This window comes from Ascidia mentula, chromosome 1, assembly GCF_947561715.1.
Source record: "Ascidia mentula chromosome 1, kaAscMent1.1, whole genome shotgun sequence".
Taxonomy (NCBI): domain Eukaryota; kingdom Metazoa; phylum Chordata; class Ascidiacea; order Phlebobranchia; family Ascidiidae; genus Ascidia; species Ascidia mentula.
In genome coordinates, this window is record NC_138566.1 from 10,278,541 (window position 1) to 10,304,271 (window position 25,731).

Sequence of the window (25,731 nt, forward strand, 5' to 3'; positions counted from 1 at the left end):
CGTACCATTTTATTTAAGAGTGTTAATAGATCAATTTATTAACGACATACTTAGGTGGGCAACGTTTTTCAACTAAATAGAATGAGTCACTGATGGTGGTTTAACAAATACTGCTTGCTCCTATGTAGCAGATATATTATAGAAAAGAAATGACTTATTATTGGGGTCACCTACCGTCCATTTTATCCTTCAACTTTTCATAACCGCGCTCATACGTGGCTTTCGGGTCGCAATCCTGGAAATACATAAAAATAAGTTCAATCAACATGCTATTATCAACAGTAGAGAAGCGTTCAAACAGGGCAAGTCAGTTTAATGGAAACCAAATTAAACTCTTGGTACAAAGAACACACAACAACAAAAATTTTACTTGTAAAGTAGAGAGTGACATAGCAACATCAGCAACAATAAATTGTAAGCTACAAGAATACAAATCTATTTCGTGCATGGATACACAAACTACTTGTCACGCAAAAGAAGTGTTTCTGGTTTGGTTGATTTTGTGAGGAAAAACATTTCATTGTCAATCAAAAATAAATGAGACTTTTCCCCGTGGCGTTTGGAGAGAGACAAAAAGCTAATTACAGCAAAAAAACTTCAAACGTCAACCTATATCAGTTAATTGTCACCGCACTTACCCTTCCCCATACCATGGGAATAAGTTTACTGAGTCCTGCTTCCCTGTGCTTCGATACTTGCTTGATGTGGAAAAGAGCTGGAATCTCAGAATGACGATCAAACGTGAGGAGATAAATGAGTCAAGGACTATATTTGCAAGTGCAAAAATCACGTGTAAACACACGGGCCACTAAGTACTTACAACTTGATGTTTCTATGGCCAGGGTGGAGATTTGTATCCAGAACACAGTCTGGGTGGGGTTTTGTGGGATATCGAGGTGAACAATAAAACCAGACATGATTTATTCGGAACGAGGTACCATTAGTTCATTGTTTCCGAAACTAAACCATAGTCTTTGGTCTATGAATTCAAAAAATACACAATTTAAATGATCAGTTGAATGACCAAATTTGTAATCTTGTCGAGCGAAAGGTAGTTTTAACACTTATTACCGTGGTATAGGTATTACATGCAATGCTCAGCAGCAATTTTGCATGATATCAATAACTATGACTTTGCTGCGAATTTTTTTCAAACATGTCTTTCTAAAGTACTCAAACATCACGTATAAAGTTTTGCATTTAAAGGATATGAGCAGTGTAGTGCCAGGTTGCGGCGAGTCTGCTTGTGCTTGAAAAGACCCAACATGAACTCAAGGTTGCGAGTTTGTTCGGTGAAATCAACGTGGACTGGAGAGGAGCGGTAACGCCTCAACACGCAGCCGAACACCAAGTTGATGCAATCGCGAGCTTCTCTTGCCTGTATAACGAGCAACAAGGCGTCAATAAATGGCCATGTGCCACATGTCTTATGCATGACGCAATGTGCAATAGTGTAATACACAGGTAAACATGTTTAGAAACATTTCTCGGAATGATATGATAGAGAACTCGCGCCACAGACAATTTATTTGTCTGTAAGTTACGTTAGGAGTTTAAAATCGAATGCAATTTTTTTTTAAATGCTGTTTTGTTGTGGTCTGCATTTCATGTACGTGTTTCTTGTTGCAGCACTCATGTTTCATCAAGTACTTATCTCTTAAGACATCCAAAAATAAACGGGTCATTATAAACCGATACATCTTATTATCGGCGTTGTTTAATCCCTCAGAAAATCGACCAGAAAAGTGTAAAAGTGACGTAGGTACCTCCGCATATTGCCACAAACAACCGAGGGCGGAATGCAGGTCGCGGTATGGATTCATTTTATCCTTTTCTTCACACAAGGAGTAGAGAAATGGGAGCAGGTGGCTTTCTACGTTGTATGGTGTTTTCTGCGATAAAAAATGATCGGATAGTAAGTTTTGAGCAATACCTACAAGTAAAATGTTTCCAAAATACACAAAAAGAGTCATTCCGGCAGTCACCGCCAAGCACAACAAGCTGATTCTTGTTGTATATGACATTTTCCCTTTAACTTAAATATACTGGTTTTTGGGTATAGGTATAACGCGTTAAGAAATTTAAAGAACGTTACACACGCAGTGGTAACTAGAACATGTTCGTTCTGGTGTATTAAAACAACAACACGTTTCACGAATTTATTCGCACTAACGTGGCAAAATAAAAAGACTACACATGTAGTTATTATTTGGTGGTAAAATTCGTCCGCACGAGAATGAAGGGAACTTACCATAAGCGGGCCAAGAAGTTGAAAAACGTAAGCCAGAATCACTTGGCGACCCACGTTGTCCAACTGTCGATTCAGGTCCTGTGAAATAAAAGAGTTTTTAGCAAAAAGCAATGTTGAAGTTCGCAATTGATTAGGACAATAGTTTACTATGCTGAGTGTCGATTCGGAATAGACTTACGGGTTTACGCCGAGGGAGTTTGTAGAGTGATTCGAGGCAGTTGACGAGATACTGCGCCTCATCAGCGTCGGTCGGCGGGTCCTGTAACATGCAAACCAATCAATTGTGAAATATTGAAAGGACTTTTGTCAGTCGCTAGGTTAAGTACAAACAATAAAATTTCGACATACCAGCTGAAGCGCAATCATGATTGTCGCATATATATAGTTTTTTAACATGTATATACTTGAGTGGATCAACACATTGCATTGTTTCAATAAATAATGTTAGAAAACAGATTATCATAACAATGAGCCCATATTTTTACTCTAGAGTTTACTTGTTATTTTCTTAAGGTAGTTTCGCGAAGCAACACCGATATAGTTTACGCTTTTCATCATTGTTGTTTTCAAAACTAATATTTTGGGCTAAATCAAAACGCAAAGCCAAGCAACTGTTTCATTGCAAATGACAAACCTGTATAGGGCGATAACCAGGTGTCGGGTATTTCATGGGCTTCATACCGAAGTTGCAGTAAGCTATCTCCTTGAACGCGAGACTGAGAACCGGAAAGTAAGCGAACCCAGGACCAGTCGGAATATCGTCAAAAGCGACACCAAGATCGCGACCATTGCTATAACACAACGTTAAATTAATGCAAAAATTCGTGTTTTTTATTAAACTAATTGTATATAGCTATATATACATAGGCGCCTAGTCCGGGGGGGCAGGGGGGGCGGCGCCCCCCCAGGTTTGTCAAAAAAAAAACGAGTGGCTATTACGCGCGTCTGTCCGCACCATGTAACTCGTCGCATTTGTAACGTTCGAAGAAAAAAGACCTAAAAACAATGTGTTTCTTACACGACGCACACAAAACATGTTGACCTAGTTTCGCTTGCGTAACTGACATCGACCGACCTCGTGTGTTCATTGTTAACGTCGCCCTTTTGGTTAATACGCCCCATACATTGAAATTCAAACACAGTTTTTCGATACTTGATGACGTCATAATAACAAATTATGACGTCATAACATATCCGCCCCCCCTGGACAAATGAAAACTAGGCGCCTATGTATATATACATATATTATTTAGATAAATTTGATTCAGTATTTTTCCCCGCAATTGTGTTGTAAAAAGTATGGCGGAAGCACTAGTATGGCAGCAACGTCAATGTTCAACTTAACAAAAACAGGAAGGTAGACAGCGTATTGAATTCCTATTGCATGGAAAAAAATTAAAAATCTCGTTTAAGAAGTGGAGGCAATGCCACTTTTCATCGAACTAAACAATATGTATTGATAAACGGCCTTACAGCTTGAAAGACGAGGTTCGGTTGTCCAAATCCAACAGACACGTGACGATGTCGTCCGCTTCCCAGGCCTGTTGAGTAAGAAAGTTTGAAAATACCCACTTAGCGTTCATATGGGTCAAATCAGACAGTGTCGCTATCTGGTCGTTGGAAAATGAGAATATACTTGCGACATTCCGGATGTAATTGCACGAGCACAGAATGATCGCCAGCAAATGATCGCTTGCAATTTTTGGTTTTGATCCAATCCATGTACAACCAACAGTTATCTGCGACTACCGGACCTTGTTTGCGAAATATGAACGAGGGCTTGGCGCGTAACTGCCAAACCCAGAATCTCCCTGGACGTGAACATGGGTTCAATCAACGGCTCGTGCTTGTTATGAATGATCATTAGGAGATAATTACCGACGCTGTACGAAATTACACTTTCCTGAACATCTCGGGACAACTTTTCAAGATTGTATTTACTGCTATAGCTGGCACAGGCATTGTGTGTGGTGCGGGGAACGCGTAATTGGTCAATAGGCAATGCATGTTTAGGTGCTTTTCTACTTCGGTTTTGATGTGTAAAACGTGCACGAACAAGTAGCAAAAAAATCGCGAGAAATTGTCCTACGTGATATGCTTTAAAAGCCGCTACAACGGTGCTCGGAGCGTCGTACATTTTGCTTGATTTCAGCGTATTTGCATAGTTGCATAAGCACGCTGCATTTGTACGCATATTACGGTCAAATTAACCTCATTACTCGGTGTTACACAAAATAAATTAATTCCATGGTGGAATACAAGCTTCAAGACGCACAAATAAGAACCCGAATTCGGCCTCAGCAAATATTGCCATCCGCCCAGCCAGTAGTCCGGCGTGACATACATTGGGAAGCTACCACAGACGCGCTAATTCGAATTGCACAGAACTGCAAGTACAATGTTCCGTGGGGATCACCCGCCGTGCTGTTAGAATTAGCAGCGTTGCAACACTGGAAACGACGCCAAGCTTTAAATAGCGATAGTGTTGCAACAGCAGCGCTGACTGATCTACGAATGTCTAAGCGACGACCGGTCTTTAATAATTGATGGCTTTCTTGTCCATTGCGGCAATGAAAAAAAACACGAATAACAAATCTAGGTAAGCATCATGCCAGACAAAGTGTTTCTCGTTGCTGTTGCGCAAGTTGAAAAAATTCCCGTTATTCGAGGCAAATGGTCACTTATACAAGTTCAGCTGTTTGGAAAGATATTTTTACAAAAAAATTTTTCATCTTTTACAAAAAACCTGGGGTGTATTCGAAAAATTTTTCGACTTCAAAAATTAAAACGAAACCGAGTCCAGCAAAAAAGGTTTGATGTTTTAAACTCTAGGGAGGGTTTCAGTTTAAAACTTTACCATGATTGGTAAAATTTACTTTCTCAAAGTCGCTTGTGATCAAAGTTTTCCCTTCTCTCGTTTTCCCTTTTTTCTTTTTCGCTAAAACGAGAGAACGAGTTCCAACTCACCTCGCCATACTTGGTGTTGCACCGAGATGTCCACTTGGCCTCCCTGTATCCGTCGTAAGCGTACGAATGCCTGGTGTCCCCTGCACCTTCGTCCCTGTTGAACTTGCACGTCGACGTACACCACCCAATCTGCATGAGACCAGACGTACCGATCTGCACCTCGAACATCCACTTGCCTGACAAGCAAAACGTTGTGGGTTACGGTGTTGAAAGTTTCCATCGCATGAAGGGCATTTAGACACTGTTCTCTGAGGTAGGGCCAACAGCAATTTGCAAACATCATTCTGTTAGTTAACATTTATTACACAGCGCGAGTTAGCTACCTGGCGTTTCTGTGTTAAATCATTCAATAAAGAGGATGCTTGCAAAAGCGATGGCTTTAACAAAGTTTACTGGAAGTTATTATCAACATATTTTAACTGTGGGTGGGGATTTTTGAACGTTCATTCCTGAGCACGAAGATGTTGTTAAAGTGACGGCCGATATTTTACTTCTAAAAACAGGAGATACAACTGGTGCCTGAGGCAAAATTTAAACCACATTACCTTATAGAAATGTCTTAAATCATGGAGACAAATATTTTAAGTGGACATTTTTAAAGAAATTGTCAAAAACAGTTCATTTTGTTGTAGCCGGTAAAATGGAGAAATGCATCTTAAGTTTTTTTGCTCCAAACAAAACAATATTATATTCATATGATTTGACATCCAAAAAACTTGTTTTGGGAGTGTTATGCAACATTACACATGCTAAAAATCAAATGTCCAACAACTATATGCAAAACAAATGTCAGTCAACCAGAAAAACTTTCACAAAATCAGTTGTGTTTTTATGCATTCTAAAATTGTGGTTGTAAGTTAATGCACAAAACCGGGCAATCCATACAAGTTTTCATATGTGAATAATTAGTAATTGTACTTGTCAATAGTATCTGACAAAGCTCGTCACATACTTACCCTTGTAAACACAATGAGATGCCTTGACAGATTGAAAATTGCTATTTCCTATTACTGCCAAACTGTCACCAGGAACAGTGTCAAGTGGATGGCCTTGCAATGCAACGTCACTACCAGTTCCCAATCTTCCATCACTTGTGGCTACAAAACAAGGTGACATGCTCAAATACGGCCAGGTTTGCTTGCAAGCCACTGGTGAAAGTCTACAGTGATCATCTTGTGACAAGAATGTTTCCCGAATTCTGCTGAACAATATAGCAGGAAATAAAAAAAAAACATACTAACCATCAGGAACAACTACATGGGGTACATATTTCTGTTTCTTCTCCCAGAAATAGACACCCTTTCGACTTGAGCTGCTTGGAGATGACTTCGAACCTATAGCAGCAATAACATTTTTACAACTTTAACAAAAGTTTTATTTTGCCCCAATTCATTCTACGTGGTGTAAAGATAATACTTCGTTTGTGTGTACAAAAATAAAAATGCAACAATTTAAGCAAAACAAAGTACATAACAGATATTAATTTTTAATACTACAACATAACCATACTGTTTGCTCAGGATTCATTCTCCGTTGAATATGACTGATAAGCATGACTCACAAACTATCACTTACTGTGTGCAGAACTTGGATTGCTAAGTGATATATTTGGTGAAATACCACTCAATGCTGCATTAAGATGACTCTCAAGGTTGGAAAATCCAAGTAACTGATTCCTGAAAATATTCATGAGAGTTAGGTTTGTCAATTTACACAAAATCAATCAACAATGACTTACTTGCTATCAAAGCTCTTTTTGCTCGGAAATACTGTACGAAGTATTTCATCAAGTGCAGTTGGTGAACCTGCAAGCGTCTTTGTTAGTTCACAGTAAGCAAAATAGTGGAGAGACAACCATGGATAAAAACGGATGCAATAAAATCTACATCCAGGTATCGGATACTTTTAAGCAGTGAAGAAATATATTAATAATTGAATAATTACATTAGATTGCAATTGAAAACATATCTTTATACACAACTTTACCAAACGTACATTTTTGCTTTCGTGATTCAAGCTTCTGCTTCATAAAACTTGTGCGAGTTGGTGACACCACACTGCTGGAGGCCATCGTGCACGCCAGCTAAAGTGCTGTATGTAAACTACAAGTTCGGAAATTTCGGTCTGATCAAACAGACCAGGACTAATGCAAACCTGACAGCAATGTGTTACATAAAATTAATAGCCACGAATATAAGAAAATACACATGAAAACAGAATATTCCACCATGCGTAATATTAAATAGAAAGTAGTGGACAGTATAATTTAAACAGAAAAGCACACACTCACACATACACTATGCAAATACAGAAACAATACACAAGGGTATGACATTCACATAACAAATAAATGCATTTCATTACATTCATTTTCTAAAGGTTGCTGATAAACACTTGATTTTCTTACTGACAAAATCCCAAATAAAATATTGATTTACTGATATCCCTCCAGCTAATGTTTCACCACAAACCAAATAGAAATTTTTACAAGAAACAACAAACAAAGTATATGTGTTGTGTGTACAAATGACCTAATGTGTAATGAAAATTGTAAGGCTAAACCCTTTATTTAGGTTTGCTGGAGTTTTATGTTTAGGTGCAAATTTTTGAACTCCAGCCCAAACTAATGTCTTCTTGACAACAATTTTACAAAATAAAGAACTACAATATAACAAACCATTCATGGCAAGAATTGGCAAAATGCTTCGTCAAACAATTTAGCCAACAAAGGCACACAATCACCATTTATACATCAGTGGAAATCTGCACGACACACACCCCCATCCATTGACCATTACTAAAAGATTTTAACAGACACGAAATTTAAACTAGTCTCAGGTTTCAGCGCTCAAACACATGTTACAACCGTTTCTTAAAGTTAAGACAATAATCCAACTAAACAGCATTTCTCCAATACACAACATTATTAAACAACAGTTGTTGAACCAAACTACCCGAATTACCACAGCCATCACTAGATGACGCTCTTTACAATGGATGTCAATCAAAACTTTACCAGCTGACTGATTCATAGACATCATGAAGAAATGTGCAGTTGTTGACATAATAAATTATTGTGTATATTTTTAGCGTCTTGCAGCATTGATAGCCTTTTTAGCAAAATAAGAATGTCCAGAAAATTTAATTTTTAGTTGAGCTGAGATTTAATTTGTAAATTCGAATTATAAAGTTTGGAAGAAAATTACATGTTGAATTCGCTGTCAATATTTTGATACGTTGTCCATACCGGATTCCAACTTTATCAAATATCAAAATATTCCCACCTACTATTCGGCCAAATCCGAATATTTTGAGATTATTTTTATCTGTTTTAACGCCGAACTAATTACAATCCGCGGTTCCAAGATGGAATATTTTGCATTTTTTTAACAAAACCAAGGGCTGGTTTATTGGGAAAAATAGTTGTGCAATTCCACGGCATCAGTGTCAGTCACTTACATACAATTTCAACAAACGAATCGAGTGTTTCTTAACCGCAGCACTATTGGCAAGTTTTCGATTTGCCTTCGAAACTAGTGAAATTAATAATAAAGAAAGTTTGTAATCTACTGATAATTTTCTGTGAAAATGCTTTTCCTGCTGATTTTCCTCTGTGCTTTTTTTTTTCCCCTAACTACAGTAGTAAAAAACTTTTAACCATTGAAAAGATGAAGGCTTATGGAATTGCAAATACTGTTCAAGACCGCATATCAGTAATTATATTAAAATAGTTTTGCCCGCGGGGAATGCCCGTCTTGTACTCCTGCGTCATAGATAGTCTCAGTTCCGTCACAAGGCAACCGGTGATGCGTTGGGGTCAATTTTCTGGTTGAATGAGCAAGAAGTCACGTGGTGTAGCCAGGGCGATTTTCAGCGTGTTTAGTGCAGTTTTAGTGCATTTTTTGCTCTTCTCAGTCAGTCAGACGTTTGGTGCAGGGTGCTGTGAAAAGTTTAGTTGAAAAACCACCAAAATGTTCAAGGGGATGTAGCTCAAAATTTAATCACAGAAGTATACCTTAATTTGTGATTTTATGTTAGGCCCGCCTCTTGGCTACGCAGTAAGGTGAAAATTAGTTGCAAGATAGTTGCTTAAAGCACCACCTAGGGGTCTTTTAGGCCCCCGATTAGTCATTATTTTAGCTAAATTGGCTGCAAAAAAATGTAAGATGGTTTTGCGAAAAAATGAATCACAAAAACCTCATCCAATTTGCAATTTAATGTTGGCCCTAACCCTTTTCTACGCAATGGCAAAAAAAATTGTCACAGGAAAGTTGCTTTGGTTGCCCCCTGGGACTGTTTTTGCTATCCTATAGGACAAAAGATCCTCCTGGAGGCTCCTCAGATCCTTGCTGTGTTTTGGCGGATGCAGCTGCAATCAATTTTTTTTCTCCATGAATAGTACCAGTAGATCTTCATGGGTCACTGACCACAGGAATTGTTGTTGGCAAAAAAGCAAATCACTCAGTATGGGTATTAATGTTGATAGCCTTCAAAACTAGATTTTTGGGATATACTGATATGCGGCCTTAAAGATAAGAAAATGTGATATACTAAAGAGGTAAGGATATAGTTTTCTTGTATTTTTCTTTGATTTTACCGCAACGAATTCACTAATGTTTGAGTAATTGAGTCAATACTGTTTCCTATAGCAGGTCTCATCAGTTTCGCTCGGTGGTACGACGATCTTGCCAGCTAAACAGCCAGGCGAGGATTTTTACTGGTGTTTAATTGTTCGTCTAATCTAGAAAATAAATCAGAAACTGGAATACAAACTACATACTCTGGCTTGCAACAAAAGATCAACTTGTTAAGTGCATAGAAAAGTACGTGTTTTATTGAGACAGGGGGCGATCAAGGATACAAACTGGACACTCGGTTCGGGAAGGACAAAAAAAGCCGAAGCAAACTTTACCCAGTAACGTTGCGGGCAACATCAGGCTTACGAACGTAAACTGATACTCGCATACGAAAGTTGCATTCCTTCGCGAACAGCGTTTTTAAACATGATGAAAAGCAACAGATTGCAGAGACCAGAAGTAACGGAAAACGTTCGGTTTACGCAGGCACCTGGTTTGACAAATTGCCCAAATGGAAGAGCTCTGTATGAAAGATTATGACAGAAATATGAAGCTCCACATTAAAGCGTTCGCAACAATTGGTGTGACACAATGCATGAGAAAAATATCATAGATGGTAAATGTTTTTTGAATTACCATTATCAGTACTGCTGGAACCCTGTGTAATGTGAGCGTGGCCTTCCAGTAAGCAGTAGCACTACATTTTACCTTGACAGTGGCATAATTAGAAAAGCAAAGATCGCCGCATACAGTGAACAATGAAAAAGTGATTAAATTACTCGCCAGATCCGCATGGTGGCGCTACTTGTGCGAGTAGGCGGGAGGTGGAGGACGAACAGGCTCCGCCTCGTTCTGCGTCATGTGATTCAAAGGAATTGTCTCGGTGTCCGCTCTATTGTTACCGTTGTGGCCTTGCGTGAAAGTGCTTGTGCGCTGCAGCAAAGGAGTGCCGGCGCTCTCCTCTCCTGTTTCGCCGGCCAGTACGATCGGCGTACCCGGTTTGAAATGCAGAGAAGCATCTCCGAACGCGCCGCCATTGCCCTGAAGGTGGAACGGGGAGTTGGGCGTGATGACGGCGGCCGTTGCTGCTGCACTCTGCAGTCGTTTCTTGTTCTCGCGTTTCCGCCTGGCGGCGCTGCTGTTGCGGCACTTAAACACGCCGACTGCCACAAGCACCAGTATACACACCAACACCACGGCGATGAAAATTATGCCGGTCGCACTGTCTCCTCCTGCTACCTCCAACTGGCCGCCTGTGGAGGTAGGAAGTGGTGCGAGGGTGCTGCTGCTGGTTGGTGGAACTCTTGGTACCTTTGGTTTTCTGGTCGTGGTGGATTCCGGCTCGGCGCACGAGTTCTTTTTCTTTAGTTCGACCAACGAAACCGAAAAGCCGGCACTGTTCAACCTGGAAACGAAGTATTGGAAATTAGTTGTAAAATATTCACAGATTTAAAGGACAACAGGCCTGATGCGACAACCTCTTCTTTGTGAAATAAATATATTTCATCTACCCATAATTAGGGTTTCAAGATGTGCGTTATATCACACAAAAGGCATCTGGCACAACATGCTAAATTACTTTGGGTTTTCGTATTTATTTTGATGTCAATTCTTCCGCTGTTATAAAGTTGAGCAGCGATTCCATTTTTTAATTTGCAACCAGGTTTCAACAATACACCCGAAACTGTTGCGCAATTGTTTGCTTGCCACGGTGCTTGGTTTGATTTGAAAAGTATGCACACACCCCCAATCGCCCATCTTTCAAAAATTAAGCTTGAAACGAGAGTTATCGGAACTCCGGTGAAGGATGAAAGGCAAGTACCACATCGTTAAAAGGTTAACGACCCCTCTTTTAAGGTGGGAAGTATTTATTGCGCACTACAATGCTGCTTTATTGACGGGATTTCTCTACATTTGCCTAACGGGAAATTTATGATCTTACTGGTAAGGGCATAAATCCAAGGCAAAGGTCGATACAATGACTCAGGTTTAACAATTTACGTTTTCCATTTGCTAAAAAAATCTGTCAGAGGTTCAGCTCCATTTCCACATACTAGGACAATATTACTTCAACACAAAGTCTAAACCATTGGTACCTAAAAAGTAACGAACCCCTTTTATAAGATCGGAAAGTCTGCGGACCCCTACGTCATATTTACCAAACCACGAATTGAATTTCCTACATTTTATCACTGAAAAGGTTTAGTGGCAAAACACGGAACAAACTAAAATTGCCTAAAATTTAAGGACCCGTAGAAACTATCCCACGAACCAAAGGTCCAAACAATATTTAACAACCAATGACCAAGAAGCTGAATAACATGCAATAAGGCGACAAAGCAAACAACCTTTTTTCTGCACTGAACCACAATTTCGTAAAACAAAACAATTCAGTTGGTTTTACCTTTCCTCCAAGGTTTTTGCGTTGTTGAGGAGCTTCTGACCGAGCGAATTTATTTGTTGTGATGGACAGTGAACCTCGGATACGAACGAGGTGTTGTACCAGGACAGAATCACCGAACCTGCTTGAAGCGGTAGAACGTATATGTTGTTCGAACCTGTGTCTCCAATTACGTTTTGGATCAACTTCATAAACTTTGAAATCTCGACCGATGTGAAGTTCTGCAAAACGAAACGAAAAAAATAGCTTCAAGTAAACGAAAGTTTTTCTTGAATTTTAATCAGAAATGAAATTCCCAAGAGCTTTATTCACATTAATGGCACATAGTAATTTGTTGTTTCTAATAGATTCACAGTGAACCTTGTGATCAAAATGATAAAATTTGCAGTGCGTTTAACATCCGGAAATGTGCATTTATTCCTTGTTGCTCCTAAAATAAGATAAACTGGAAAAAGTTTTGTGGTGTGGTCGTTTTTGTTTGTTATTTACTTGATTTAGGTATTAACTAGCGCAGGGTTGCATTGTGCACGTATGCTTCCTGTGTAGTCAAAATTACACATTGTATCGTATCTTGGCCGTCAACATACAACGTAAAAACTGAATTCTTGCTCGTGATGAAAGAATTATGAAACTGACAACGAATACATGTGCTAGTTATCGCTTTAAGCAACGTCAGGAAAACCAACCTCCAACACGTAGTTTTCAATCTTCGCTACGAAAACGTGATTCACTTTTTTCTTCGAATCCATCCCTTGCTGAGGGGAGGGCACGACCACCTTCACCCTCATCCTATCGGAATACGACCCGTCATACAAGTTGACCGCCACAAGTCCGCCGTTCCATACCCGGTGAGTGACGTTCACTTCGTCGAGGGCCATTACGTCATCTAAAGTAGGCAAGATGACCAGCGATGACGTTGTTGGGTCGATGGCGATCCACAATGGCAGTTCGTCGCCCCACGGTTGCAAACTGAAACCAGCGGGAACACCGGAAGGAACAGAAAACTTCGACTCTGGGACTTTTACTCGAGTCTCTCTTCCGATGGGCGCGGGTATAATCAACTCAAAGTTCTTGTCGACCAATGCAGGTTTTCGCACGACAGTGGTTGGAGCAAGAGTTGGCTTTGTAGTTGAGGTAGTGGTTGTAGATGTGGTTTTCGGCGTTGGTTTGGGAGTAATCGGCGGTGGGCTTGGAATCATCTTCTTAGTAGTAGTAGTTTTTGTGGTTGTGGTGGTCGTGGTTGTGCTTTTCGTCGTTGTGATTTTGGGCGGGGGTGGTGTTATTATCGGTGGCGACATACTGGTTGTTGTTGGCTTTTCCGTGGGTTCAGGTTGGTCGCATGGCCCGAATAAGGTTACCTTAACCGATTTGAGGCGAAAATTCGAACCAAAAAACTTTTTAAAATCGCCGGTGACCTTTGACTTCTGCGTGACGTCGTAAGTGAGCTGTCTGCCGGTCATTGCAAGCCAAATCTCTTCTAATGAGGCCCGGTTGCACTTTTTACGGTTTCCCAAATCGTTTTTGAACCAGGTAACGCTCATTTCGTTTCCAGTTCCTTCCTTTTTAAGGATAGTAAAATGTCCTGTCGGTGCCACATCGTCAAAACCGGCACCGAGAGCTTGGGTCAAAGCTCTTGCGAACACGGATGGAATGGCTTTATCCACGATGGAGTTGTCGAAAGATGAAAGATAAACAGTGAAGCGATGATTGGTTGGTCGCGGACGGCTGGAGAGGTTGACTTGGAACACCGCCTTTGCTGATTGTTTCGAACTATCTTCGGCAATAATATTGAAACCCAAGTCGCTACTCTGTGACAAACCGAAATACAATGCGCGTTACAACTTGCATGGAAAAAAGTACCATTATTTAACGAGCGGGGATATTTTAGTTGTTGCATGTGAGAAGTCATTGGGATATGGAAGCACCAAGTCCATACAAATTAAACCTTAAATTAATGCGAAAAAGCTTTAAATGTGGTTAAACACAAACTAGTATTTAGGTGTCAAATTATTAAACTTGCCGTATCAGTCTATATGTGATAAATTCTTTCTCTGATTGGCACTCTTTTGCAAAAGACTGACTTTTGTATTGTAAATGGTACACAAGCTTTCGCGAATTTCCTTCGCTTCGTCAGGTGTAAATAAACACAATGCGATACAAAAAAACAAGCGCAAGGCGGTCGAAGAAATTTCTTTGATTGGCACTCTTTTGCAAAAGACTGACTTTTGTATTGTAAATGGTACACAAGCTTTCGCGAATTTCCTTCGCTTCGTCAGGTGTAAATAAACACAATTTCTTCGACCGCCTTGCGCTTGTTTTTTTGTATCGCATTGTGTTTATTTACACCTGACGAAGCGAAGGAAATTCGCGAAAGCTTGTGTACCATTTACAATACAAAAGTCAGTCTTTTGCAAAAGAGTGCCAATCAGAGAAAGAATTTAGTATTTAGGTGGTCGATGTTGTATTATTGTGGAGTTTTCATTGTCACACAAGACATGGCGCACAAACACTTACAAGTATACGACCTACCTCGGTTGATCGTGGTGGGACACCGTATAAAGTCTGCGTTTGGGGCTCGAGAAGCATCCAACTGTCACCGACTTGATCAAAAAACGGATCCCAAGTTGATTGGTCGATCAACGTCAGTTTCAGAGCGCGCACGTCACCATCTTCGGCGTCGTAGAAAGCGTCGGCGGGAACTTGGTACTCAAAGTAGTTGCAGTGAGGAACGTGGAGGTTCTGCATGCCAGCCGCTACAATGGGCTTGGAGTTTTCGCCGAGCCGTCCCATCGGGCCGGGAGTATAGGGAGTTAGAAGATCAGGGATGCCAGGTGATGATTCCACTTCACGTTTCAGTCGCAAACGTGTGATTTTCGATCCGTGCGTTTGACCAGGATTCGCATTCCTATAAGTCGGAAGGTGGTTGTTACAATATTGTCATTGCATTTCACATACCAATGTCTTAAACTTTTACCAGTGCACTTTTTAGACGAAACTGCAGCTCACTTGAAATTATAGGATCCAATTATAAACTTATTCACCCACGTTTTAGTTTTTTTGTTTATTAAATAACACGGGTTTAAAATATGTAGTAGCAAAAGAGCCAATAATGATAAGTGGGCGGCAGTTTCGACATCATTTCTCAGCAGTGCAGCTATAGGTGACTAGTGATGGGTTGCGCCGGATCCGGGTACCCGGACCCGGCCGGATATTGACCAATTTTCAATACCCGAACCCGGCCGGATAATACACTTAATTTTACCGGATAGTTGGGAAAGCATTTTTGTTTAGATTTTTTTGTTATTTGTTATTAAGGTTTTTCGTGACGTGTTATACCATATTAATAAATGCCCAAGTTGATTTGTTCCACTTATGACAGGCTAACCTTAACATAGCATTTTTGCCATAATACACGAATCAGTGTTAACAAACTGCCGGATCCAAATTATCCGGCCGGATTTGATTAATAACTATCCGGATCCGGCCGAGCCGGATAATTTGGAACTGGGAACATCACTATAGGTGACTGAAAACTTGCCGAATTTTAAAGGAATAATAAAAAACTGTAATACGGGGGTGGTGTTATTTTTGGACACCTGGCAAACCACGAACCTCTCTCTACTGAGCTCGCTCAATGTCACAATCTTCACCGCCGCTGGTTTTCGATTTTCGACTCGCCACTCGATGACGTCATATCCCAATGCACGTGCCAATTCTCCACTGGGGGCACTGTTCTCCACTCGATCTAAACTCGGCAACTGGAAGGCGTCCCCGCCGCATCCCACAGGCCAAGACAAGTGAACGCCGCCACGACCACCAGATGACCGAACAGCGATATTTCCCTGGCCAGACATGAAAGCCACTTTGCCCTTTGTGGGTTGCGTTTCCAAGGCGACGGTTCGGCTGTTGACAACTTGAGGGCGCTGGAGGAAAGCGCACAAGTCTCCGATCAGCTGTACGCGTTTTTGCGGAGATATTTCATTGGTCGATACTTGAAGCGAAATGACAAGGGTTACAACGGGCTCTGAAGGCAGGCACTGGACTGAGCCTTCCCCAGGTTTCCAGGCAACCTTTTTCCGTCGCGTTTCTTCATCGCTTTTGATCACGTGGATCGTACAGGGGACGGTGAGAAGAACCTCGTTTGCGCGAAACAGCGTCACCACCAAGTGGTGCTCGAGAGCCTCGTGGCGCGACAGCGGGACACCGAACAGTGATGCGTTTTCTTCGAAGATCCACTCGCGCGTTTCGTGTGTGCGAAATTGCTCCTGGAAATGATGAATACGAACTGGTTAAAGAACAAAGTTGGTAGCGCGTAAAACATAACTGTGGACAAAAACAAAGTTATAAATGTACTTTTCAAATGACATTAACCTCATGAGACATAGTGTGCTACTAAACCTGAACCTGTCGGGAAAATTTAATACGAAATAGTAGCAAGAGTGAAGAGGAAAGACCCATTTTTCATCACCGTGTTGGTAAATTACCCGGTCATTACGCATTCCGTAGATTGTGGAAAACGAATAGACACAAACTTAATACTTTCGCGCCTTTAATAATTCAATGCCTTCGCCACATTCACCGATACATTAATGCGGCTTTATCCAATGAATTTTTAACGAAGGCAAAATGCCAGGGCCGTTTTGTCGCTGTTGGTGTTGTAATATCAGGTTTTGCCTTACATCGGATTGCAAGATAACAATCAAGCTGTTGGAACTGAAAATGTGACTGGATATATTTGAATAAAGGCACGAGTATTAAAATTTGTAATAACTTTCACTGATTCCATTTCTTTGTTGCAATATTTTTATGTCCGTTGATGTCAAACTCTCCGAGACGTTTTCTCCGTCGGCAGCAAAATGTGGAAACGGTAACATTTCTCCTCGCATCCTGTGCCACCAGACTGTCGAACAAGCGCCGCTAAAAGTTTCCAAACGACCAGGAAAGCAACACGCGGCGCGTTTGAAACCACATTCCGGTACAGGAGACTCGACAAGGCGAAAGTGAAACCGAAGAGGGACCTCGCTACACGAGACGCTTTGAAGAAAATCATCGAGATGGTGTAATGTTCCGTTGCGAAGTGAAACGAAACGACTCAAAACAAACCCCTGTCCGCCCTTCTGGTTTTGATGTGAGGTCGCAGCTGTGCTCGGGGAAGTAATTGTAGGAACGTTTACCGTTGTTTTGCAAACAATCCCGCTAAAATTCCATGTGAGTATCCGTGGTAAGAACATGTTTTTGGGTTAAGAGGAGACATGATTTCAAAATTAATAATACAAAAGAGATTTCAACGTGTGACAAAAGCATGTGAGCAACCACACAGTTAACCTTTCACTCTCAAAATATAAACACCAATAAGAGCAGGCAGCTGCGACCGAGCGTCGAAAAACAATCTTGAAGGTCACACATGCACTTGACATGAGGATTTGCGTTGCGGCATTGCAACGAGGATGCCTGGGTAATGTTATGGGACGGTTGTTTGCGCAAATGGAAAGTAGCTCTGCAGTTGTGGCGTTCTGCACACAACTCCCACCTTCCAGAAGAGAGCAATCAAACATCACCAAGATTAGATAATAGCGTCGATTGCACAAAAATAACTCAAAATATTGCAACAAAAAGCTCAAAATTTTTATTCATAGTGTGCCAGTCTAAAAATGATGTCAAAATGTTGATGAATTCCCGTGACATCATTTTCGTGTGTCGAGAGTATTGGAATGGAATATGACCTGGCAACTCATTGGGCTTGCCATGAACAATCACCTCGAGTGCCAAACTTGCTACGTGCACAAGGCGTTGCGGAGCTTTGATGTAAGCGTTTCAATGGCGAAATGGCTGCGTAAACCTCAATCATGACTCCAGCATTTTCATTCAACTCCCGAAGTGCGTATCGCTCGTATCACACTCCCACCACATCCGCATACGAAAGCGGTTACGTCATCGATCTAACCAGATCACAAGACGAGGACGGAACAACGGATTGGCGAATCCTGGACTCGTGGGCACGCGAGCGGGCGATTTACGGCCTTCATGCACGCGTTCACCATCGATTTATCGGTATTTGATGATATTGTCGCGAAAAAGCGATTAGCTCGGAGATGATTCGGCGATGGGCCGTCGGATTTCTGTAAATATTGCCTGGATTGCCAACCATCGATCGGCGTGCGTTGTTCCGTTGGGACGCTGGCCACACGACGATCTATAAGAACTAAACGCTATCCCCAGCGGCATATGCCGTTTGTAAATATAGATGCGCGTGGGGTTATTGAGCATCGCAGATACAGTAACTAGGCATCGGTTGGTTTAGTAAGGAGGCCAGTGACCTGCTTGTTGTTTGGTAATGCGAAACTTGGCTTGTGGCAAGAGGAAATTCGTACACCCCCTTCCATCTCTTTAAGATAAATAGTTGATTCGATGTTGATTGGAGTATCAAAATTATATGAGAACTGATCTTAATGGTTTTACTCAAGGGTAACATGTTGTCATTGTTCAATTGCATTTGTCCACCCAGCGTCCTTCGTTAACATCCAAACACTGCCCAATGATGAGAATATCGGTCGCCGCGTGGGGCCTGAAACATTATCCTGCGCGCGGAGATATAATTTGGGCGATAATAGATATACGCGATGCGCTACGACAACATGTCATTGTTGGGCCCGGTATGAACATCACAATGGACATTCCTGATGCGACGCGAGCGGAAGCTGTTCGACGCCACAGACGATGCGATCTCTGTTTTCAGGAGAGGATTAAGATGCAACATATAGTGCGTTGTTACCTAGAAGGCCGCCGAACAAACCGAAATAGTATTAACTTGTTGCGATGATTGATTTCAAACGTGAAGGGGAAGTAGTCAAACTCACAAAGTTTCGAATTCAAAACATGGCGTAAGGCAGTGGTTCTCTACCTTTCTGTGCTTGTGGCCAAACCTTAAACAACTTTTACGTTCTGGCGATCTTAAAACACTAAATTAAAATTTTATCTCAACAGAACATAATACAAACACTACAAAAAAAATATTGATGGGCAAAATGACGCACTTTGCACCAGAAGAAATCCATTTAATAGAAAAGTAATTTATCCTATAGGGAACCAGTAATAAATACACGAGTTTAAAGAATAGCGCAGTCAAATAAAAGAAATATATCTCCCAAGTGGGAGATTTGTGTTGCATTTGTGAGATCTCGGGCCTTTCTCGATTTGCCAACTCTGATTGGATACAAACTTACACCGGTACAAGGTTTAATAATATGCTCATGAGGTCGAAATGTAAACCACAAGGGCAAGGTTAGCATCAGAACGTGCTAAAAACGCGACAGACGACAAACATGCAGGCGACCCATGCCCCCGGCCACGTCGCATCGCATCCCGCAACACTTCCCATGTGAACATTTGAGCAAGGCCAGACGCAGCGTTGGGCCAATTCAGACAAAGCAGTTGTAATTACGACGATGTGTATTTGCCGAGGGAAGTAAAACAAGGAGAACAGCATTCTGAAGTTACACAAGAAAAATATTTGCCCCGAGTCGCGACTGTACAATTAGAAAGTCGAAAGTCAATGGTCTGAAAAAAACTTCCCAACCGCTATGTGTTTACGAAGTTGTGTAAGTCGGCGCAATCACCTTTCCTGTTTTCCCACTCTCAGACACAATCACAAAATTTTTCTTACCGCGTTGTTTTTTATATTAAACTTGATGGTAAAAATTGGAAGTAAGTTTGAAGGTAAAATTGAGGATTGCCTTGACCAAAGTAAAGCCTACATGTCACGGTTGTAACCGCACAGTGCGCAGACCGCGAAATACAAATAAACGAACAAGACCAACCAGTCGGCCGCATTCGATATTTACATATCCTCGTGTGTAGGCGTTAGCCGGGTGGGTTGTGTCATCCCAAGCAAACTCCTGCTACTGTCAGTTGACACAACACCACGGGTACATGACTAAGTTGGCGTGGGCCCGCGCTGTGAATCGGGATTTTGGGAGAAACAGCAACAAGGCGTCGTTTAACGCGACGCCGATTTTATTGTCAGCTGAAACGGATTCAATTCGCAACAATGGTACCCCGCATTGTCTTTCTCTGTCCCGAAACTTAAAACGAATGGTCTGTGGCGCAGGATGACGCCGAGGTGGTTGTTTGTCCATCAACGGTTGCAGAAAAAACGAATTTTGAGGTGCACATTTCGCTAGGTTTTGCAGCGTGGGGGTTGTTTCGATCAATTTGCTGTAAGCTACTGCAACAACTTTTCGGTTTTCATGAAATAGCGTAGTTTAAAACCTGGATCGAAATAGTTAAAACCTGGATCGAAAAAAATTTTCCTCTGTTTTTGCCAACTTAATTCTTCGTGGAAGGTTGAACAAAAGCTATTGTCATAACCCATACGAAGCACGACACTTCAGCAATGCAGGTTGACAAACTACCGTGCAATGTAGTGCCAGCTGTCAACCGCATAATTGGACAAGGGCCCATTACACCATGAGCTAATGGTGAACATCGGGACTAATTCATCCATTAACGAGTAACCCAGGGTTGTCAACAGCCGCCCTTGTTCAAACGCTCTTTGAAAGTGACCTAAGGTTGTTGAGTGGCTGCGGTTACCCAGAGATTAGGTGAGATTAACGCGGTTTTTCATTTACCATACAGCTCCTTAGATGTCATACTGCGTGGTAGAAGAGTGACGCGCGTGACCAAGTGGTCGAATCTCGAAACTTAATTTCTGTATTGCAAAATGCAACAACTCTGCTGCTTTAATCAACATCGAACTTTGAAGGCTTGGGTATGATTTCGATGACATTGTATGTAGAGCTCCAAGACAGACAATCCTCGAAGCTAGGTCGTGACTAAAATAGTAAGGGTAAAATACAAAATGTTCCGACAAGATTTCAAGCAACGAACCACAATTACAAAATTGATTGACATCTTCTCAAAAGCCTAATTTTTTGCAAGTCAATGAAGCGAAACCGGAAACGGGCCGGAAGTTTGCTTCAGAATGGGGGTGGGCGTCCACCTGGAACACTGGCAGGCGACAAACCAAAATTCTCTGTTGCAAATGCGACCATTCGGAACGGTATTCCGAAATGAAACATTCCGCTTTCTGCGTCACCAGCCAGCGTGGGGGGAAACTCTGTTGGCAATATTGAAAGTTGTAGTTCGCGTTGCTGAGCGTTTTCATTCGACTGCGAACAAGGACAATGCACGATGCTGACGTCACACAGATAGTTACGTCGTCACACCCCGTCGCGTGCCGGCCCGGGGTTGGGCGAACTACATCATGCCTTTTCATGTTACTTATTGTGCCCTTAAACTTGATAGACGGAAATACACGTGATGATGATAACCTGCTTGATTTCGTTTTTGTCGCGCCAGCATTTCCGAATGCCAGCAAAAAGGCGGTTAAGCGCGCCCTGAATCAAAATCTGATCTGTCAACAATGCGCTTGTCAAACAATCAGAAACAACAGCGGGCGGTTTATGAAATACGGCCCGCACTGGGACACATTTAAAGACCGAACGTTTTGAAGTCTCGTCGGACAGCGATATCAAAGGAAGATTGCCTAGTTCCACGCGACAATAGAACGAAATCAACACAGCCGAGAAAGCAGCTGTGTTGGCGCGTTACAATGTTTGGCCGAGCATCGAAAACCGATGCGTTTATTTGCATAAGAAACGGGCTTTACCCTGTATTGCGGCGGACCAGCATCGGTTATTCGAGGCAACCAAGTACGAGCCACGCCCACAATAGCTGGGAGTGCAATTTGGAAATACCAAAGGTTCTTTGGTACGAGCAAAGGGACCAATATCACGCGCAATTTTGTTCAGACATTCTTTAACGGGGCTTTGCAACATTTGGCCGCAATTGCGATGCGCAAGAGTCGTAATCATTGCGCGGTTCGTGTGGCAATTTTGCCCGCACTTGAAACCTGATCCCCGACCAAAGACCAAAAGCAAACCGTGACTCGCCATAGAAATCACACATCAGGTTGACGATTTTTTGCCGCGAGTCGCTGGAAATTGGTGGCTTTTTGTGCGAGGTCGGCGAAGGGCCATTATTCCATTTTCGATGGAGTTGATAAGGACGCTTTTCGGCCGCGGCCAGATTGTGAAAAATGACGGGCGTTTTATTTCCAAGGCCAAGTTACAATAACGTCCTGTTTGTTTTCGTAGCGACAGCCGCACCCTGGGGCAACGTCGGGACTTCTGCAACACGAGTGGCCCGTGTAGCGACTCCACGAGACGCTCGAGATTTACGAGGGCCCTTCCCCACTCGACACCGCGAACTTTTTATTGACGATTCGTCCTACTCAAATACTCGACTGTTGTTAAATTTATCGCACTGTGTAACAAAATCTCGCGCTTATGCGAGAGTATAATCATACGTTCCACACTTGGCTTAAGGAAATTTTAATGTCGTTGCATTTTTTTCAGACATGCCAACTATTACGCCGTAAATGGCCCCTCCATTGGCGATTTTATTCGGCAAACATTCGGCGAAACACAGCTTATGCAACCAAACTATTTACTTGACCCACATGTGTGAGAGCCGACCCGATAACCCTCCGATCGCAAGGAGTTCTGTAATGGACACAAACAAAAGACAAACCGTGCGCGGTTGGTCAAATATTAACCCGCAAACAATGAATTCAACCAAAGCGTGCAGGCGGAAAGAACTGAAACTGTACAAAGTTGAAGATTTTCAAAAAGTGTCCAACTTGAGGCATTTGTGCCAGCGCGAAACGTCGATTTTCACCAGAAATGACATGTTTAATGAGTATCGAGCGTTTTAATACGATAACAAAAATTTGCCAGCAATGTACGTTTGTCAATTTCCTTGGCCTTGGGATTATATCTGTATACTCGTTATGAACAGGGTGGGGCATTCAAGGATAAAGATAAGGATAAAGTGTCAACTTTTCAACTACAGTTTCATTACAAACAACATTTTAAGCCCATATGTAACCCACGACGTTTAATGAGCTGTACGGACATGTCGTAATGATGTATAGCCAAACTCGTTTTGGTGGGCCATAAATATAAGTGGAAAAAGACATTTCTCCACTGGCTACAAATTAGTATGACCTTTCCGATTGAAAAGAATCATAAATTTTAAGATTTTAAGCAACAGACTGAATCCCAACGGAAGACAGTCGGTTTCACAGCAACAACGGCAAATTCGAGTTGTTCATGTAGTGATGCGTCGCAGCGGCATACGCGTGACATTTTCCCTTTAAAGGTCATGGCAAATCGAATTTCAACACTTCGCATGTTTGCCAAGCCCGCGCCGAAAAAAACAGCATCCGACATAACAAATGTTCGCGCTTGAATACGCAAGTTTTTTCAGCTGTGTAGAATGGCAGATTACCGCTCACCGGAAATTTGCGGACAAGTCGTTTTTGACGCGCTGAAGAGTATTCATGAACTGGAAAAATCCGGTTCGCGCGTGCCTCCAACAAAGGCACTTACCATCACGCGGCTTATTTTCGCTAAGGCCGTCACAAAAGTGTTACTAGTTCGTATGGCGAGCAAATTACACGGCTTCAAAACGTGCAGGAGGAACTTTGAGCGGGTATTTTACTCCGTGCTCCCGCGGGATAACCGTAGAATTTCCGCAATTCACAAACTCCTCGCCGATGTCGTTTTCTCCCTTCAACGCTTCATAAACGGGAAATATAGTGAAAGGCCGACTATACGCCAATATAAACGTGGAAATCAAATTTGGGCAGACGAACAGGCGAGTTGCACTGGAAGCCTTGGTGCTCAGTGGGAAACCAGTTAAGGACCGCGGAGTGGGCATTTCGTGGGAATAGATTTATCTTTTTGTGCAATAAAAGAGTCACATTTAAATTCGCAAATACACTGAAAGTGTGTAAACCGTAGCAATTTCTAACGTTTTGGCCTGACATGGTTACCCACAAATGAAATGCTAATTGCCGCCGTTGGACTTTAACGACACAACAAGTTTCCAGAAAAAAAACGAACGAAGCGAAAATTGATACATTCATTTGCATAAAATAGATTACCAATACGTATTGCATTGCCAGTTAGCCAAAGTGTACATAGTTCACTTATTATTGTAAGTCTAAACTTCTGGTGTAGGTAAGATAAAAAAATCATGTCATGGTCTGTGCAACAAAGACCATTAGAGATTTGATTTGTTTTAACAATAAACCTCATTACATCACGGCAGCGTCACGCGTTTATTAAGTCCGCACTCATTTCACTTCCCCACACATTGACGTTGAAATCAAATTTTCTTCAATACGTCCACAATCGATGGACTTGCTTGACGCAGGATTTCTGCGTTCGATTAAACCGCGAATTGATTCAAGTTCAACGTGGGTGCGTGGCACGACCCCTTACCAAAACTCGATTACAAATTCTTGGGAAAATTCTTCAGCAGAATAAAATTGGTAAGTTGATTTCAGGTTGCAAAAAGGAAACAGCGCTAAACCGAATTTGCAAAAACGAGACACAAATCCTAGATTGAGATAAGAACACGGAAAACGTGATTTAAAGTACCCCGATATTATTAATACCGAGCAGAGCTTCTGGTGTACGTGACCATGCCTCTTTACTGAAGTGAAGCAAAACGCGCGGTTACGGATAGACCTATCTCATCCACGTACCACTCCAGCGGTTTCGCCTAATCCAGTAAATTAAATTCCTGGTATATGGATCGAAATCCATAGAAATCAATGCGCTTTTGGACGCCAGTTTCGCTCAATGGTCCCATTGGGAGGTTTTGTTCAGGCCTAACGGCGTTGGTTCAGTCATTTTTTTGCGATAGGCCGTTTGGCATAATGATAACTAAAGCAGGCGGACCGGGGAAGATTAAAGTCGCCCAACGAGATTTATGTTCCAAGCTAATGAGATAATCCTTAAGACCCTTACGGTGGGCTGCATTTTGCATCTTAGTGTGACACAATTCCCCCAAACAAAGCGTTTTTAACCAAAAACTGATGAGCGCGTGACAAGAAAAACAATTACGTCATCTAATAAACCTAAACCTTGATTCGCACAAAAAATGTCGTCTGCAACATACCTTTATCTCATCATCGGGTAATACGATGATATTGCGCTTGACGAAAACCTCTTTGAGAGATTGATTGAACAAGCGTCCAGTTACTGCGCGAAACTCGCAGAAGTTGTCCGACCAGTCCTCAAAAGAACCTTCGTTTTCCGACCGCATATCGCCACGCCAGATCCCGCCGATCCACGAAAAAAAACCGGTGTTCGATTCCAGAGAATTCGAAGCAGACACGTTCAGCATCAGGATCATTGCTAAGCAGATTAGGAGCTTGTACCCTCTACAGTAAAGTTTGGAAAGACGTGCGGAGACGAACTTGCACGTTACAAGGTTTTCCATTGTTTGGTATGGATCGATCGAGTATCAGCTTGCTGGCTGCTTGAGGTGTGGGGAGACTTTTACCATTAAATTCACTGTACACCTTGGTATTGAAACTAATAAATACCTGCGAAACAAAAGCAAATTGAAACAAAAGGTAACTTTTTTTAAATCATTGTGGAAATGTTAAAAAATATCATACC

At 41.9% G+C, this 25,731-nt stretch overlaps 2 protein-coding genes across 3 annotated transcripts in view; both read right to left on the reverse strand.

Annotated features, from left to right (window-relative positions):
* Positions 1-7,368, reverse strand: part of LOC145913440 (E3 ubiquitin-protein ligase RNF123-like) — a 29,020-nt gene extending 21,652 nt beyond the window's left edge. The window contains exons 1-14 of the mRNA XM_083001096.1: positions 7,214-7,368; positions 6,957-7,023; positions 6,794-6,894; positions 6,460-6,552; positions 6,175-6,315; positions 5,219-5,394; positions 3,725-3,792; positions 2,886-3,042; positions 2,430-2,510; positions 2,252-2,329; positions 1,767-1,892; positions 1,212-1,378; positions 639-741; positions 175-235 (exon numbers count right to left, since the gene is read on the reverse strand). Of these exons, the coding sequence (XP_082857222.1) occupies positions 175-235; positions 639-741; positions 1,212-1,378; positions 1,767-1,892; positions 2,252-2,329; positions 2,430-2,510; positions 2,886-3,042; positions 3,725-3,792; positions 5,219-5,394; positions 6,175-6,315; positions 6,460-6,552; positions 6,794-6,894; positions 6,957-7,023; positions 7,214-7,289 (1,495 nt within the window). The 5' untranslated portion in view covers positions 7,290-7,368. The remainder of the gene's footprint in view (positions 1-174; positions 236-638; positions 742-1,211; positions 1,379-1,766; positions 1,893-2,251; positions 2,330-2,429; positions 2,511-2,885; positions 3,043-3,724; positions 3,793-5,218; positions 5,395-6,174; positions 6,316-6,459; positions 6,553-6,793; positions 6,895-6,956; positions 7,024-7,213) is intronic.
* A 2,666-nt stretch (positions 7,369-10,034) lies between these two features.
* LOC145897253 (uncharacterized) lies at positions 10,035-25,650 on the reverse strand. 2 transcript variants are annotated; one of them, XM_082985458.1, is made up of 6 exons: positions 25,226-25,650; positions 15,809-16,461; positions 14,726-15,101; positions 12,883-14,004; positions 12,200-12,417; positions 10,035-11,200 (listed from the first exon to the last, which is right to left on the reverse strand). In XM_082985458.1, exons 1-6 carry the CDS (start codon positions 25,547-25,549, stop codon positions 10,597-10,599), a joined length of 3,297 nt encoding a protein of 1,098 aa, XP_082841584.1. In that variant the 5' UTR covers positions 25,550-25,650; the 3' UTR covers positions 10,035-10,596. The 2 variants fall into 2 exon arrangements, with proteins under 2 accessions (XP_082841584.1, XP_082841589.1); XM_082985463.1 differs by having other exon boundaries at positions 15,791-16,461.
* Positions 25,651-25,731: the final 81 nt, after the last annotated feature.